We start from the raw sequence: 14,625 nt of genomic DNA, 5'->3' as shown, positions 1-14,625 counted from the left end.
TGCAGAAAAAGGTGGGGCCCAGATAGTTTGCTGGCGGTTGGAAAGGAATGATCTAAACCAGCTGAACACCGTCCCCCTTAAGCCCACCTCCCAGAGTCTAGAAAGGAGGCGTTCGTGGGGGACGGTGTCGAAAGCGGCCGAGAGATCAAGCTTCACCAGCAAGGTTTTTCCGCCCCTGTCCAAGGTTTCTTTGATCACCTCGGTGACCTCAAGCAGAGCTGTTTCAGTGCTTAGATTAGAGCGGAAACCAGACAGATTTATGTAGGATGTCATTAGCCTCTAGAAAGTGGGACAAGGTGGTATGAACGTGTTTCTCAACCACTTTCGCAAGAGCCGGTAGAAGGGAGATGGGTCTGTAATTGGCGTGGGAAGCAGGGTTCAGGTTGGCTTTCTTAAGCAGGGGCAAAATGAGGGCATGTTTCCATGACTGAGGGACAACACCTGTGTTGAGCGAAAGATTCAGAATGGGGTTGATGAGGTGGTTAAGAGTAGGGGCCATCAGAGCGAGAAATTTAGCAGGACATGGGTCGAGAGGTGAGCCGGATTTCAATTTAGAGAGCAGGTCTAAAGACGACTGGAGGGACAGTGAAGGAAAATTGCTCAAGGAGGGAGCTGTAGAGGTCTGGGAGACATCAGAAGACCAAGAGATGAAAGGGTTGTTAACGTTAGCGGTCCCAAAGGAAGTTTGGATAGCCATGATTATGCTGGCAAAGAAGTCCGCTAGATCGGAGATCCAAGACTCTGAATGAAAAATTTTGGGAGTGGACCAAGAAGGGGAGATAAAGTCCTTAACTATCCTGAAGATTTCTTTGCAGGAGTTGGAGGCGTTATCTATTCTACCAGCCAGATAGGCTTTTTTACTGGTAGTGATGTCGTGATGGTAGTCTCTCGTAATAGCCCTGTAGGCTTCCTTGGAGCTGGTGTCATAGTCTTTGCGCCAGATCCTTTCGGCTTTTTTACATTGCCGTCGTTTGACGGCAAGTGCCGGGGAGAACCAAGGGGCAGAGGATCTCATGGAAAGAGACCGCGGAGGTAAGGGGGGAGCAAGATCAGCGAGTCGTTGGGTCAGCCAGCCCTGCAGGAGGTCCAGTTCTGTGTCCAGAGAGCCCGATAACTTGCAAGGGTGGGTCTCTAAGGCCTTCAACAACATGTCTGGGGAAACATTGTGGAAGGCTCTGGAGGGGAGCGCTTTGCGCCACTGTCCGCCATCAAAGCTCTTTTTCCTGAGAGGAATCTCAAATTCCGCTAAGAAATGATCTGACCACAGAACCGGAGCAAGAGAGGTCAAGACAACAGGGACAGTAGAAAAGATCTGATCTAGAGTATGTCCTTTACAATGAGTAGAGGACTGGAGGAAAGGAAGAAGCCCTAGAGATGAAAAAATGTCATTCAGCTTAATACAGTCTGGATCAGTCACCTTGTCCAAGTGAATATTGAAGTCGCCCAGGAGCAAACAGTGGTTGGACCTGAGGCAAAGTGTAGAAATCAGGGAGTGGAGTTCTTCAAAGAAGGTGCTCGTGGGGCCAGGGGGCCTATATATCAATAGCCCTATACATGCTTGCTGAGGAGATAGGGAGAGGGAAAAAACAAGGACTTCGCAGCCCGTGATGTTATCGAAGGGAAGAATAGAACAAGTGATGCGCCTGTTAATGACCAGGGCAACACCGCCACCCTTTCCATTGGCTCTGTCCTTCCTATAGATAACATGGCTAAGGGGGATAGCAGTAGCGATGTCAGGTCCAGCTCCCTCCCCCAGCCATGTTTCAGTCAAAAAAAGACAATCGGCTTTGGAGTCTATCAATAAGTTGTGGACGTCAAGTGCATGCTTGCATAAGGCTCTGGTATTGAGCAGAAGACAGCTCGTACTGTTAGAGGGAGGATTGAGAGAGGCAATGCGACCCTGGCCAGGTTGCCAACCACAGGCCGAACACCTATTCATCAGCCGAGAAGGTTTGGGGAAGACCTTTGAACAGAGGCCGTTAGTCTCACTAAGTAAGAGGAGGGCATCCAGAGAGTATTTTATCATACTGAAAAACTCGCCCAGACAGCCAGGCCCGCGCCCGGCAGCCTACGGGACGCTGACGGGCGCAGACGGGCTTTCCTTTGGCGCTCCTTAGGAGCCTCCGCAGTGCGCGTCCGCTGCGCGGAGGAGAGTGAACTTAGTTTTGAGGCATCGCTGGCCGTCCGGCGCGAGTCTGCGCCACTAGACTGCCGCCCGTCCAACTGCCTACCCCCAAGATGGCCGCCACCGAAATGCGAACCTGCCGGTCCCAAAGAATCCCCAGGCACCTCGATGTGCCGTCCGGAAGGCTGTGGAGACCGCAGGCAGGGCAGCGCGGCGCAACCAAAGAAAAGAAACGAGGTAGGGAAGGAGCACAAGTTGTGCAGAGAAGTCTGAGGTCACCCGGCTTTCCGCCTCAGGTGCCTGCAAGGAGACAGAAAGTGCGAGGTGCAGTGTTAGCAGCCGAGGAAAACAAAGAAGCTAGTAGTCAGCTTGTCTATGTTAAAAATAAAGTGCAAGATAGAACGCACACAACAAGTTAAAATCAAGTAGTTCTGCAAGTTTAAAACCGCTTGTATGTCAGCGCTATGTTTGACACTCGCCCACACCCGGCTTCCGCCTCAGGTGAATGGGACAAGTGAGGATATGGTCAAATGGGGAAGGGGGGTTAAAAGGGGCGAACCTACTGACCATGTTTCGCCTGATGCCTGGGTTTCTCACTATGCATCCCAGTTTGGTCTACTGATAAAGATGGTGATGAGCGTGAGGTCTCTTCTAATGTAACCCAGGGCACAAATTATCTTTCCTTCACCAGAACAGATGTCATTAAGATTTTGGAAAATATCCCAAAAGCTAGAGCTCCAGGCCTAGACTCCGTTCCAGCAGACCTCTTCATGCATGACAAGGAGCTTTGGGCTTCTTATATCCACTTGTTAGCCAACGGCATTGCGATGGGCTCACCTATACCGGAGTCCTGGAAGGGTGCCGAGATTATCCCAATCTTTAAGAAGGGGGAGTGCTCGGACCCAGGAAATTAGAGGCCAATCAGCCTCATAGCATGCATACAAAAGGTGGTGGCGAGGCTTCTACTACAGCGCATCCTGGGTTGGATAGAGGCCAATGATGTCCTATCGCCTCTCCAGGCCGGGTTTCGCAGCCATACCAGTACGGTTGACCAAGTTTTTAGATTTGTTTTAATATATTGGCGTGTAGTGCTATTAGGGGGGGTATGCTCTTTGCAGCCTTCGTTGATCTTAAATCAGCGTTTGATCTAGTGCCACGCGCAAAATTGTGGGCAGCCTTACAAGATCAGGGCATCCCATTGGATATCCTGTCCCTCTTAATTAGACTACATGATGACAATTTTGCCCGAGTCCGTTGGAATCAGCAGGGGAGTGTAACTGATAAATTTCCAATCGCAAGGTGAGTTCGCCAAGGGTGCATACTAGTCCCTACACTATTCTCACTATATATCAACAGGGTGATCAGCTACTATGACCAGCAACCAACTGATGCTCCAAAGTTGGATGGTAAGCTGATCCCCCTGCCTCCAGAAGGCCATTGATGTTTTTGAAGTCTTCTGCAACGACCATGGACTTGTCAGTTTCAGTTTCAAAGCTTTATTCGATATGTGAAACAAACCATATAAGCAAAAACACATACAAATGTAACATGATAAGCTAAAAAAGGAGTCATGGAAACAACGATTAAAAAGTCAGATAAAAACCATTATAAACATAATAAGATGGGTTTTGGGGGCTAAGCATGACCAAGATTAAATTATACTGTACAAGGACTGTTGCCCTGTAGAGCTAAATTCATTTAGAATACATACTACGTTCTTTATACATAAAATATATTGCACATAGATAAATAAACCAGTATACAGACAGGAGGCCGGTGTAGAAACAGATATCATAAGACAACGGTTTTCCTGGCAGCTGTACAATGTGCAAAAATATATACAGACAGGAGGCCATAATAGAGACTACACAGAGTCCAAGGCATCAAACAATTATGGCTTTCCTGGCAGCTGTACATTTTAATATATATGTTGCTACGAAGAAGCAAATATCCAGATCCTCTAGGGAACTGAGGAGCTGTAAAGCATTCCTCGTAGAACGAACATTGTATTTTAAAAAGAAGGGTTTTAAATATCTGACTCTAAAAAAATGGTAAAATTTACAGAATAATAAAAAATGGCAACAGCTCTGGCGGGAAACATTGTCACAAGGGCATGCAATATCCGATCGAGAGTTCATATTGGGAAATGCAACAAGATGATGAACAATTCCCAGGCGTAGGCATGGACTTGTCATTAACAAAACTAAGACTAAGTTCATGGTCTTACATAAAAACAAACACGTTAGAGGGAAGGTGGTTTTGGACGGGGTCCAACTGGAACAAACCCAAGTATTCACCTATTTGGGCATCACCCTATCATCCAAATTAGATTGGAGACATCACACTAACCAGCTGGTCACCAAGCACGCACAACTGACGGGAGCACTTACCAAGGAATTTTATTTGCCACATACTAGGCCAATCACCCCGGTTTTAAAGATCTATGATGCTAAAGTTGGAGCGGCAGTCCTTTATGGGGTGGAATTGTGGGGACTTAGTAACCTAAAGAAGTTGACGGGTGCAGAAAGTAAATTCTTGCGCAATATTACAGGCCTCCCGGTCTGTACCCCGCTGATTCCTCTCCGCTACCACCTGGGAACTCATTGCCTCGAAGATATGGCCAGATATAGATCAGTTGCCTACTGGAGGAGACTATGGGTTACCCCAGAACTCTCCCAGTATGCTCGAGCCTTTCTCGAGGTTAGAGATGCCGATAAGGCTCACAAAATATTATGGTTGAGGGAGGTAAAAGCAATATATACGGCCATGGGCCTATCCCCATTGTGGGATAACCCAACAGGGAATTCCTTTCCACCTAGAAAAACATTTAGAGACCTGTACTGGAACATGCTTGAGGTAAAAAGATTTGGCCGCTGTATTGAACCATCACTTACGGCGGAATTCCTAGGACTGAAACACTCTCCAGCCCTCGAGGGTTATTGGGACTGGATTACTATCCCGGGGGACAGGAAGAAATACCACCAGTTCAGGGTGGGGACACTACCACTCAATGCCCTCACCGCGAGGTGGCGTGGGGGACAAGGCTCTGTCTGCCCCTTCTGTCCCACCCAGCGGGAAGGCATTGGGCATATACTATTTGCCTGCCCTGAATATAAGGTTCCTAGGATATCCTGGCTAAAACCCATTTGTGTTCAGTTAGGTCTCAAAACAGGTTGTGAGTCCGTCAGAATCCTTCGAACTGACAATTCCCAAGCCGTGGTTATAGCTGTGGCTAAGTTCCTCCACTGGATGTGGATCATCCGGGCTCGTAAAATGAGCCTACAGTGACATTTTAGTGCTCCTTTTTAATGGTTTTTCATGGGCTCATGTCACCTGAGATTATAGAATGTGTTTAATGATGAATTTATAGTTTTACAATTTTATAATAATAGAAATGGGTTTTAAAATAATATTTGTAAAATGAAATTAATTGTATATTTAGGTTTTTAACCTGACTTAATTAATATTTGCTTATTTGTATTTAATCTATGTTTTTAATTTCTGATGGATGGCCAACAATTGATGCGGCGTATAGTGGTCGTTATTAGCTGCTAATGGAGGGCAATTTTAAATTCTAAATTTTTGAATATGTCCAGCTGTTGTAAATGTCTTTCATGATTTAAAAAAATCGAAATAAAGACTTATGAATTGAATTGAACACCTTATAATCCTAACTGAGCCAGGGAACATGGTAGAAATTCGAGTTTAGTAATGCCTGAACTCAGAATGATAAAACATTCGATGTTTGAAAATACCACTTTTAGAAAGTAGATATTTTCTTGCCTAACTATCTAAGCCTGCCGCTACTACGTTATGTAAGTTTGAGTGATGGGGGCTGGGGGAATTCCAGAAGATAGGGTGAGTCAGCACAGAGCTGAATAGAGAGCTCTACATGGAGAGGGGTGGGAGGAGTTGCACCTGGGTCAGAATAGGTCTGTGCCATCCCTCCATAATGCTGGCTCCCCCTCCTGTGGTGCGTCTGATGTCCCTGGCCTACACTGTCAAAGGAAAGAAGGAGTCATGTAAACAAAGTGCTCGAGGACTGACCAGAACTGGTTTGGACTAGGCAAAGGCCTCTCTGCCTTCAGAGAAAAAAGAGAATATTGGTATAAAAAGGGAGACCCCCAGAACTTTAGATCTCTTTTGAGAACCAATAAGAACCTTTGCTGAGGAGAGGAACCAGAGAGAAACTGAGGAGGAGACTATCCCTAAGTGGAGTGCTGTTTGGGGGATTGGCCTACAGTGGCTGCCTGACTGCCAAAGAAAGGAGAAAGGAACATTGTGCTACTTTCATTAACTTGTAAAGGATCTTCAAGGGCTTGTAGATAGAGCTTGCCTCCTGCTGAAGCCTCAGGGACAACATACTTCACCAACCAGCTCCAAAGTGCCTGCTGTTGTAGTTGGGCATTCTGAGAGACAGCGTGTCGCTGGGAGCTAAAAACGCAAATCACAGAGGAGAAGCGTGTCGCCACCGCATCACTGAAGAAGGGTGTTGCTGCTATCACATCAGTGCCTCGTATCACCGGAGGAGAGTGTCACCGACGCAGCTGCAGTCGTCACATCACTCCAGAAGGGTGTCGCCGCTGCTGCTGTCGCATCGCCGAAGCGCCTCACATCACCGGAGAAGAGTGTTGCCATCGCAGCAGAGGCCGTCGCATCACCGGAGAAGCGTGTCGCAGGGCCTGTCGTGGCTCAGAAGACTGGCAGAGTCGCTGCACCACCGTCTGGCTTGCACACATCACCTCGTCGTTTTTGCATCAAGGAGAAGACGCAGTTTGTGTTCCACTGCACCGGATCTTCATCGCATCACGGCGCTGCTGGTTGCATTGCCACGGAAGCGCAGTAAGAAACAGAAGCACCACCTCCGCACGCCGAGAAGAACAGACTCCTCATCATCCCCTGCGCAGCAGGAGGGAACCAACGCATCACCGTTCTTGCGTGTGAGGAACCGATGCATCACTTTCCTTTTGTTTGTATAGCGTTATGCACCCTAAGGTACATTGAACAATAAGTGTCCCATTTACCATCTAAAGAGAACTAAGCTATTTCTACCATTTTTAAAGCACAGTATTGTGGATTTTTGTTTTTTGTGGACTTGTGTTAAATCTATATAAATAATACTTATTTTTATATACAACCTGTGTGGTGTCCATCTGTAGTGTTGTCACTGAATTACTGTATGTGTTCACAAATGCTTTACACGCTACCTCTGAGATAAGCCTGCCTGCTCGTGCCAAGCTACCAAGGAGGTGTGCAGGGGTTATTTTAGGTGTGTACCCCCTTACCCTGACTAGACGCAACGGTCCCTATTTGATCAAAGGTACCTACCTCTGCCAACTAGAGACCCCCAAATCTAACAACCCTCTACTGTAAAGTTCTACTTTTATACAGTTTGGCATAACACTGCTCAGCGTTCTGCTGTGTCAGAGAGCAAAGTTAATGAGAATTAAAATGCAACATGCTAACTTTTCACCCCTATTTTTTTTTTTTGCCCTTCTGAGGTGATCTATGCGGCATTTCTAAACTAACCCAGATTTGTACTTCTTTTTTTAACAGATTTGTGAAAAGGTGCCAAAGTATTAAGCAAACAAAAACCACCTTTCTCATGGAAACTCAGACCTAACCATAACTACAGAGTTGCTACCGTCAGCTCTGGTATTCATAAAACTTAAAGTCATGACCCAAAGCTCCCTCCTAGTAGGAGACACCCTCTCCATACCTGAGGAAGATAAAGATGGCTTTACGATAGGACACCCCATCGATTTCGTCATGGTAATCCAGGAAGGGCTTGATGGCACCAATGAGTCCAGGGTGGAGATCATCCATCTCATCAAATATGAAAAGAGAACGTGGGCAGGCACTGACATTTCCACGGATCCACATCTGAAGTTGGTCCTGCAGAGAGAGTGGAAGGTCATTCACAGCAACGCATTAACATCCCATATCCAGCTGATAGGAGACTGGAAAAAACGTAAACCAACCCAATCCCTAGCCTGATGCAGCAATAACCTACGTAGTAAATATATGTTGTAATAATTTATTCGATAAATATTTATCATAAAAGTACAAACATACATACAAAGTATCTGCCCAAAAGTACTACATTTTCAACAGAACACCACAGACAATTTAAAAAAAAAAAATTACAACTATACAGTCATTTCAGATAAGTTTAGTACATTGCCTAACAACCTAGATCGAATTATCCAGGCACCAGCAAGATATTTTGCCACCCCACAAACGATATACATTGAGGCGGTGTTGGTTGACATGATGCGCAGGGCTGATCTATGATCTTTCACACCCAAGACCCTGCACACTGGTTTCAGCCATTTGTTCCTGGCGTGCTTATATGCTGTGCATGCAAATAAGAAGTGGCCCAGGGTTTCTTCCGGGCAACTACAACCTGGACAATTTAAGTCATGCCCCCCATGCCTTTCCAACCTTCCATGGTTTTCTTAAGGGGCAGAGTACCATAGGTCCTGTCTCTGGGTAGCTGAATAAAGTCCAAAAAGGGTTCCAGCTTACACGTTGGTTTGTGTTCAAGGAAGTTGGTTGTCAGGGATCCCAAATTGGGGTTGACATGGACCTTATTCTCAACCCAATCCCAATATAGCTTTTTGACAAATTGTTTAGGAGGTGGGCATTGCGAGACCCAAGACTCTCCCAAACCTATGGAAATTACCAACAGCTTAAGATTGTTAAGCCACTTTATCTTATTGTTAACATTAAGGGAGATTAATTCGTCCAACACTCGGGCATATTCAATTAATTCTTGAGTCCTTCTGAGGCGCACCCAAAATAACAGGAGCCTGAGATGGACTTTATTAGTAATTGATTTCTTGCCCATGTCAAAAAGTAATGGTAACAAGGGGGTTGACACTGGAAGTGATACCAAATCTCTGATAAACTTGTTCTCTGCAACCATCAGAGCCCTGATGTTTTCAGTACCCCATAATTCAGAACCATAAACTGCCGAGGCTACAGCCTTCCCCTCATAGACTGCCAGGGCTGGAGCAACCGGTCTGCTGATGGAGAGGCGCTAGTTTTTTAGTATCGCTCCAGACACCCTTTTGGGATTAAGTACCATTATAGATATGTGAGGGCCCCAGGACATGCTATTGGATAACCTAACCCCCAGATAGTCAAATTCATTTACCACCTCCAGAGGTGACCCGAAAAGTGAGATATGTACCTTTCTAAACTTTCTATTTGCAGATAAAACCATTAGCTTTGTTTTCGCGGTATTTATTGATAGACTACGCCCTTTACAAAAGAGAGAGAAACGGTCAAGCAGTTTCTGCAGGCCCTTCGGGGTCTTGGACATCAGGAGGGTATCGTCCGCAAAGAGGAGTGTGGGGGTCTTCTCTCCGGCAAGGACCGGCGCGTCCGCAGGGTCTTCCCTTAAATGGTCCACCACCCCATTTATAAAAAGGGAGAACAACGTCGGAGCCATCACGCATCCCTGCCGCACCCCCCTGTTGACTGGTACCCTCCTTGTCAGTTGCCCCCGACTCCCCCACCGTATCCTAGCAAAATTGTCCTCATGGAGTTTGATGATAAATTGCAGCAAATAGCTAGGGAGCCCCATGGCCAATAATACCTCCCACAGTTTAACACGTGGAATGACATCAAATGCGGTTTTGAGATCTATGAAAGCCAGATACAGGCTGCCCTTGTTAATAGATACTGACTTCCAATAGACCGCACAAAACCGAAACACCTGGTCCATTGCTCCGACATTCTGCCTAAACCCAGCCTGGAAGTGTGTTAATACCCCTTCTTTCATAAGCCATGTCTCAATTCTGCTTATAATGACCCTGCCAACTACCTTTTGTATTGTGTCAATTAAACTAATTGGTCTGTAGTTGGCAGGGTCCTCTCTATCTCCTTTTTTATAGATCGTGATTACCTTCGCCCCTTTCCATGGATCCGTGACGGGAAGACCTAGCTGGATTAGATTCATTAGGCAAGCTATAAAGTCTGCCCATATTTAAGGGATCGTGGGATAACAAATCTCCAGGCAAGCCATCTGGACCGGCTGCTTTACCAGGAAGGATTTTGGAGATGGCATCTCGGACCTCTCGCGCAGTAAATGGGATTGCCTTGGTGGGTAAATCTAGTCTTAAATGGGACGAAGCTAATGGTATTGGATGAGCTTGGGCTTCATCATCACAGTATAGTTTAAAAAAATGGGCATGCCATTGCTGTTCACTTATGTGATTTAAAATGGGATCAACTCCTCTACGGTCTAAAATATTAATTAATTTCCAGAAAATGACTGAATTCTTTTCACATGCCGCGATTTTGAGCTGCTGCCAGTGGTCCTCCTCCCAGTTCTTTTTAGCTAGGGTAATGGTTTTGCGATAATCCCACCTGGCCAGTCTCACTGCTCTGGGGTCTTTTAGTTTTACTGCTAGGGCAATAGCCTTCCTCTTTTTCCTGCAGTTTGTGGTGTACCAAAGATTAGTCTTCGGGGTTCGCAGCTCGGCCAAAGGCCTCCCCTTGGAGGTTTTAAGGAAATGATTTCCTATGTTAACTACAAAGTTCTGATAATGGGATAGTAGTTTTGCCCCAGAGAGATTTGAATTTGCCAAATCCATCGCTGACAAATAGGAAGTTTCCGCGATAACTAGTTCCCTGATATGGTTAAGTTTCTCCTCTTCACACTTCACCACATCCCATCTTAGTTTCTTGTTGCAGTTAGAGGGAAAGTAAATATATGTTTGTGTGGTCACTGTGCTGTTGACTGGGCAACAGTGATCAGAGAATTCTTGATAATAAAGAAGACCAATCCAGACCAAAACATCAAGAGCACACCTTTAGAACTGTCTCGCTAGACAGTAAGGCCATGCTAGTTTTCCAGCCCAGATTTTGTGCTCATAAGAACATACAAGTGCCCTTTCGCTTTAAAAGTAGTTTTAATCTCTGGGTTAAAATGTGTTATTACCTAATGGTTCATTCTGGTAATAAATATTAAACACATGCAAGGTACTGAATTGTATATATGTATAAAAAAAAAATGGAGGTTCGTTTATAACATTTTCCTAAGGTTTGAAATTTCTCTTGTACGACTCCATTTTCTTTCTGCGGAGATGGAGTGGGTTGGGAACCACCATGGCTTTGAAGCACTAAGGTGGGCATAGCCCCCAGTTTGAGGCATAAGGATGGTGTGGTGAGTGGCTCTGTAGAGATGGAGCAGAGTTGGCATGGCACTACATTCAGATGATTGACTGGAACAACCCATCCTCTGTAGGGATCAAGTTAGCATGGTCTGAAGAGAAAGGAGATTTACTATAGCAAAATCTCAACTGAATTAAACCAGATGTGAATTGCTGCACCACTACTTGCCTTGTACTTGGGAACGTCATGGTCGTGCGGAAAGTGTGCAGTGGATACAAATACATGCACAAACTTGCTTTTCAGTCCATGTGGGTAAATGTTCTCAGCGATGATCTTGCTGACGTAGTTCTTGCCTGTTCCGGTAGAGCCATGCAGAGACAGTGTCAGAGCTTTCTTTGGGTCCTGGTTGTTCATGAAGCCTTTGAGTGCTTTGAGGATCACTTTCTCGGCCAGGTGCTGTCCGAACAGCCTCTGCTGTAGAGCATGTTGTAGAGCTAGACCAGAACAAAGACAAAATATCTCAATGACAAGCTTTGTTCTTCTCAGGGTTTCTGAATAAAATTGTTCTCTGGTACCAACATTTAGCAGTGAAGACATTGGGTTGCATGGTTTCAAAAGAGGAAAATGAAAAGCACTCCTTGTAGCAAATAATATGTGACACAACCAGGTATCTGGGGCACAGGGCAGTCAAGAGTTACTGAGCTTTAGATGCATCAACTGAAGTGGTTGTCCAGGTGCCCCAAGAACCCAGTTGTCACACTGGTGGGTAAGTAGTGTTGATCACTAGACTTCAGACACAGTGGGCACTGATACCAGCTAACAAGCACATCAAATACCCATAAGCTATATATAAACTGGCAGATAACATTGGAATAAAACCGGACCTGCAGAACTGGTCCATGGATGAATTAAAGCAAATGTGTGCTGACAGAGGGTGGAGGGTCCCATGGTCTAAAGACAGAGAACACATGGTTAGCCACATAGCACAATGCTTGGAGAGAGAGGGCAGTGCAGAGTGAAGATAAGGTGGAAAGATTTCAGGAGAGCACTTTAGTGCAAGCTTTCCCTAAACAGGTTTCTTTTATGTTTTGTTAATTTATTTTCCTAATGCGCACAGCTACCCAACAAGGGTTTCCCCTGCAGGCCCTGAAAAAGTCTCTGAAAACTAGATTAGAATTATTGATTAAATAGCCAAGTTTTTAAATGCTTGCGAAAATTGGGGTAAAAGTTCTCTTTCCGCGTCACCTCAGGTAAAGAGTTCCACAGGGTTGGGCCAAGATAGGAGAAGGCACGACCTCCCATTCTCACCAATTTAATCCTGGGAATTTCGAATTTCTCTTCCGTGGAGGAACGTAACAGACAGGCGGGATGATAAGGACGTACCAGGTCTTGCAAGTATTAAGGTGCAGAACCATTCTTGATTCTAAACATATAGAACAGGGCTTTGAATTTTGTACGATTTTCCACCCTGAACCAATGTAATTCTCAAAGGGCATTGGACATGCTGGACATTCTAGGAAGTCTGCACAGCAATCTGACTGCAGAATTCTGCACCACCTGAAGCTTGCGCAGCACATCCCTGTTTGCACCCAAAAAGAGGACGTTTCCATAGCACAGGCGAGATGTTACAAGTGCCTGGACTACCGTCCTTTGGGTCGCAACAGGGAGCATCCAAATGATTTTCTTTAACCATTTAAGGATGGTAAAACAGGTGGCTGCAGTTTGTACTGCCTGTTTCATAGACAATTTATTGTCACTAATGAAGCCAAGATTGCGGATCTGAGCGGAGGGCATAGGTAAAGGCCCCATTTAAACAGGCCAATGTTGAGGGCCCCAATGGTCTATATTTTTACCAAAAATGAAAGACTTCAGACTTTTCCCCATGGAACTTGAGCAGGTTAGATTGCATCCACGATGCAATATTACGCAAGCCGAATTGCAAGGTAGAAGGACACGAACTCTTGTCAGCCGATAAGGAAAAGATGATCTGAGTGTCATAGGCGTACGAGAAAAGCGCCAGCCCTGCTTCTTCAGTGATCACTGCCAAAGGTTGCACATAGATGTTGAAAAAAGCGGGCTCATAATTGAGCCCTTTGGCACCCCAAACAGGGAAGAGTAAGACTTTGAGGAGAAGACCTGGAATGTCCGCTCAGATAAAAAAAAAAAAAAAGGACAGCCAGCCAAGTGCCGATCCCAAAATGCCCAGAGCATGTAGAGACTTAAATAATACGGTATGAGAAACCGTATCAAATGCGGCGCTTAGATCTAATAATATAAGGGCCACTGTATCGCCTGCATCCAAACACTGGTGTAACATTTCCGTGACGCCCAACAGGGTAGTCTCAGTTGAGAACCCTGCTCTAAAGCCCGACTGGGAGAAGTGCAAAAAATTAGAGGATTCCACAAGCATAGCCAATTGGATGTTTACATTTTTTCCAAGACTTTGGAAAACACTGGGAGTAGGGAAATAGGCCTAAAATCAGTCGGCTTAGCAGGATCTGCATTTAACTTTTTTAGCAGAGGAATGACCATTGCATGTTTCCAGACCGACAGCATCACTGCCTCGCTAAGAGAGGTATTAAGTAGCTCCATAACAACTCTCAATGCGGGCTGTTTCATTTGCAAGAGCACCGAAGCCGGGAGAGGGTCGCAGGGAGAGCCTGATTTGATCCTCGCCAGGATTCTTTTAAAAGAACCAATATCCAGAGGTAACCATTTCTCTAGTTTAAGCAAAGGTTCAGCTGCCACAGCAGGTACAGGAGCAGAACTGGGCAAAGCAGGGAGCGCCACACTGGTTCCCCTAATGTCAGGTACATTTGTTATACTTTATTTATGAAGAAGTTAGCGAGAGTGTTTCATTGCAGTTCATCAAGAACAGGCGGGCTAGGTTGCGTGCCTGAGCCCCGATTTCTAAGTTAACTTTTCCCCTGCACCAGGACTCGCCTCCTTTGGGGGGGTGGAGGGGGTGGGGGTTCAGCCTGACCTAGGAGAGACACTGAAACTCCAACTGAAACTGTAGGAAGTCAAGAATTTAGCCGAGGAGAAGGCAAGGGAATTAGAGACCGAGAAGCACAGGATGGTCCATCAGGCAGACGAGGCGCAGCACAGGGACAGACAAGAAGGGTGGGCTTGGAAGGAGAAGAAAAGGGAGAAGGGGAGACAGAGAATTGGATATGGAGCAGATAGCCCTGGAGAAAGAGAAGATCAGGTTGGCAGCGGAGAAAGGGGTCAACCCTGGTGATATGGAGTCCCCCTCCAAGTCCAGGGAAAACACCACTAAGGTACCAAAGGAATGGATACATATGTACGTCTTGGGTACAAATATTCTCGTCTGAATCTGCACTTTTGAACTCACTTGTAGTGCTGAATATCTAAAC

General features: G+C 45.8%; 1 protein-coding gene across 1 annotated transcript in view; it reads right to left on the bottom strand.

The window, feature by feature from the left end:
- LOC147718024 (torsin-1A-like) overlaps positions 1-14,625 on the bottom strand; it is a 169,441-nt gene that overhangs the window by 66,819 nt on the left and 87,997 nt on the right. Inside the window, exons 2-3 of the mRNA XM_086924840.1 lie at positions 11,477-11,742; positions 7,845-8,020 (exon numbers count right to left, since the gene is read on the bottom strand). Coding sequence (XP_086780966.1) covers positions 7,845-8,020; positions 11,477-11,742 — 442 coding nt within the window. The remainder of the gene's footprint in view (positions 1-7,844; positions 8,021-11,476; positions 11,743-14,625) is intronic.

This window comes from Lissotriton vulgaris, chromosome 5 (genome assembly GCF_964263255.1).
Source record: "Lissotriton vulgaris chromosome 5, aLisVul1.2, whole genome shotgun sequence".
Classification (NCBI taxonomy): domain Eukaryota; kingdom Metazoa; phylum Chordata; class Amphibia; order Caudata; family Salamandridae; genus Lissotriton; species Lissotriton vulgaris.
The sequence above is the reverse complement of the archived record's forward strand: the minus strand, read 5'-3'. Positions and strand labels throughout refer to the sequence as shown.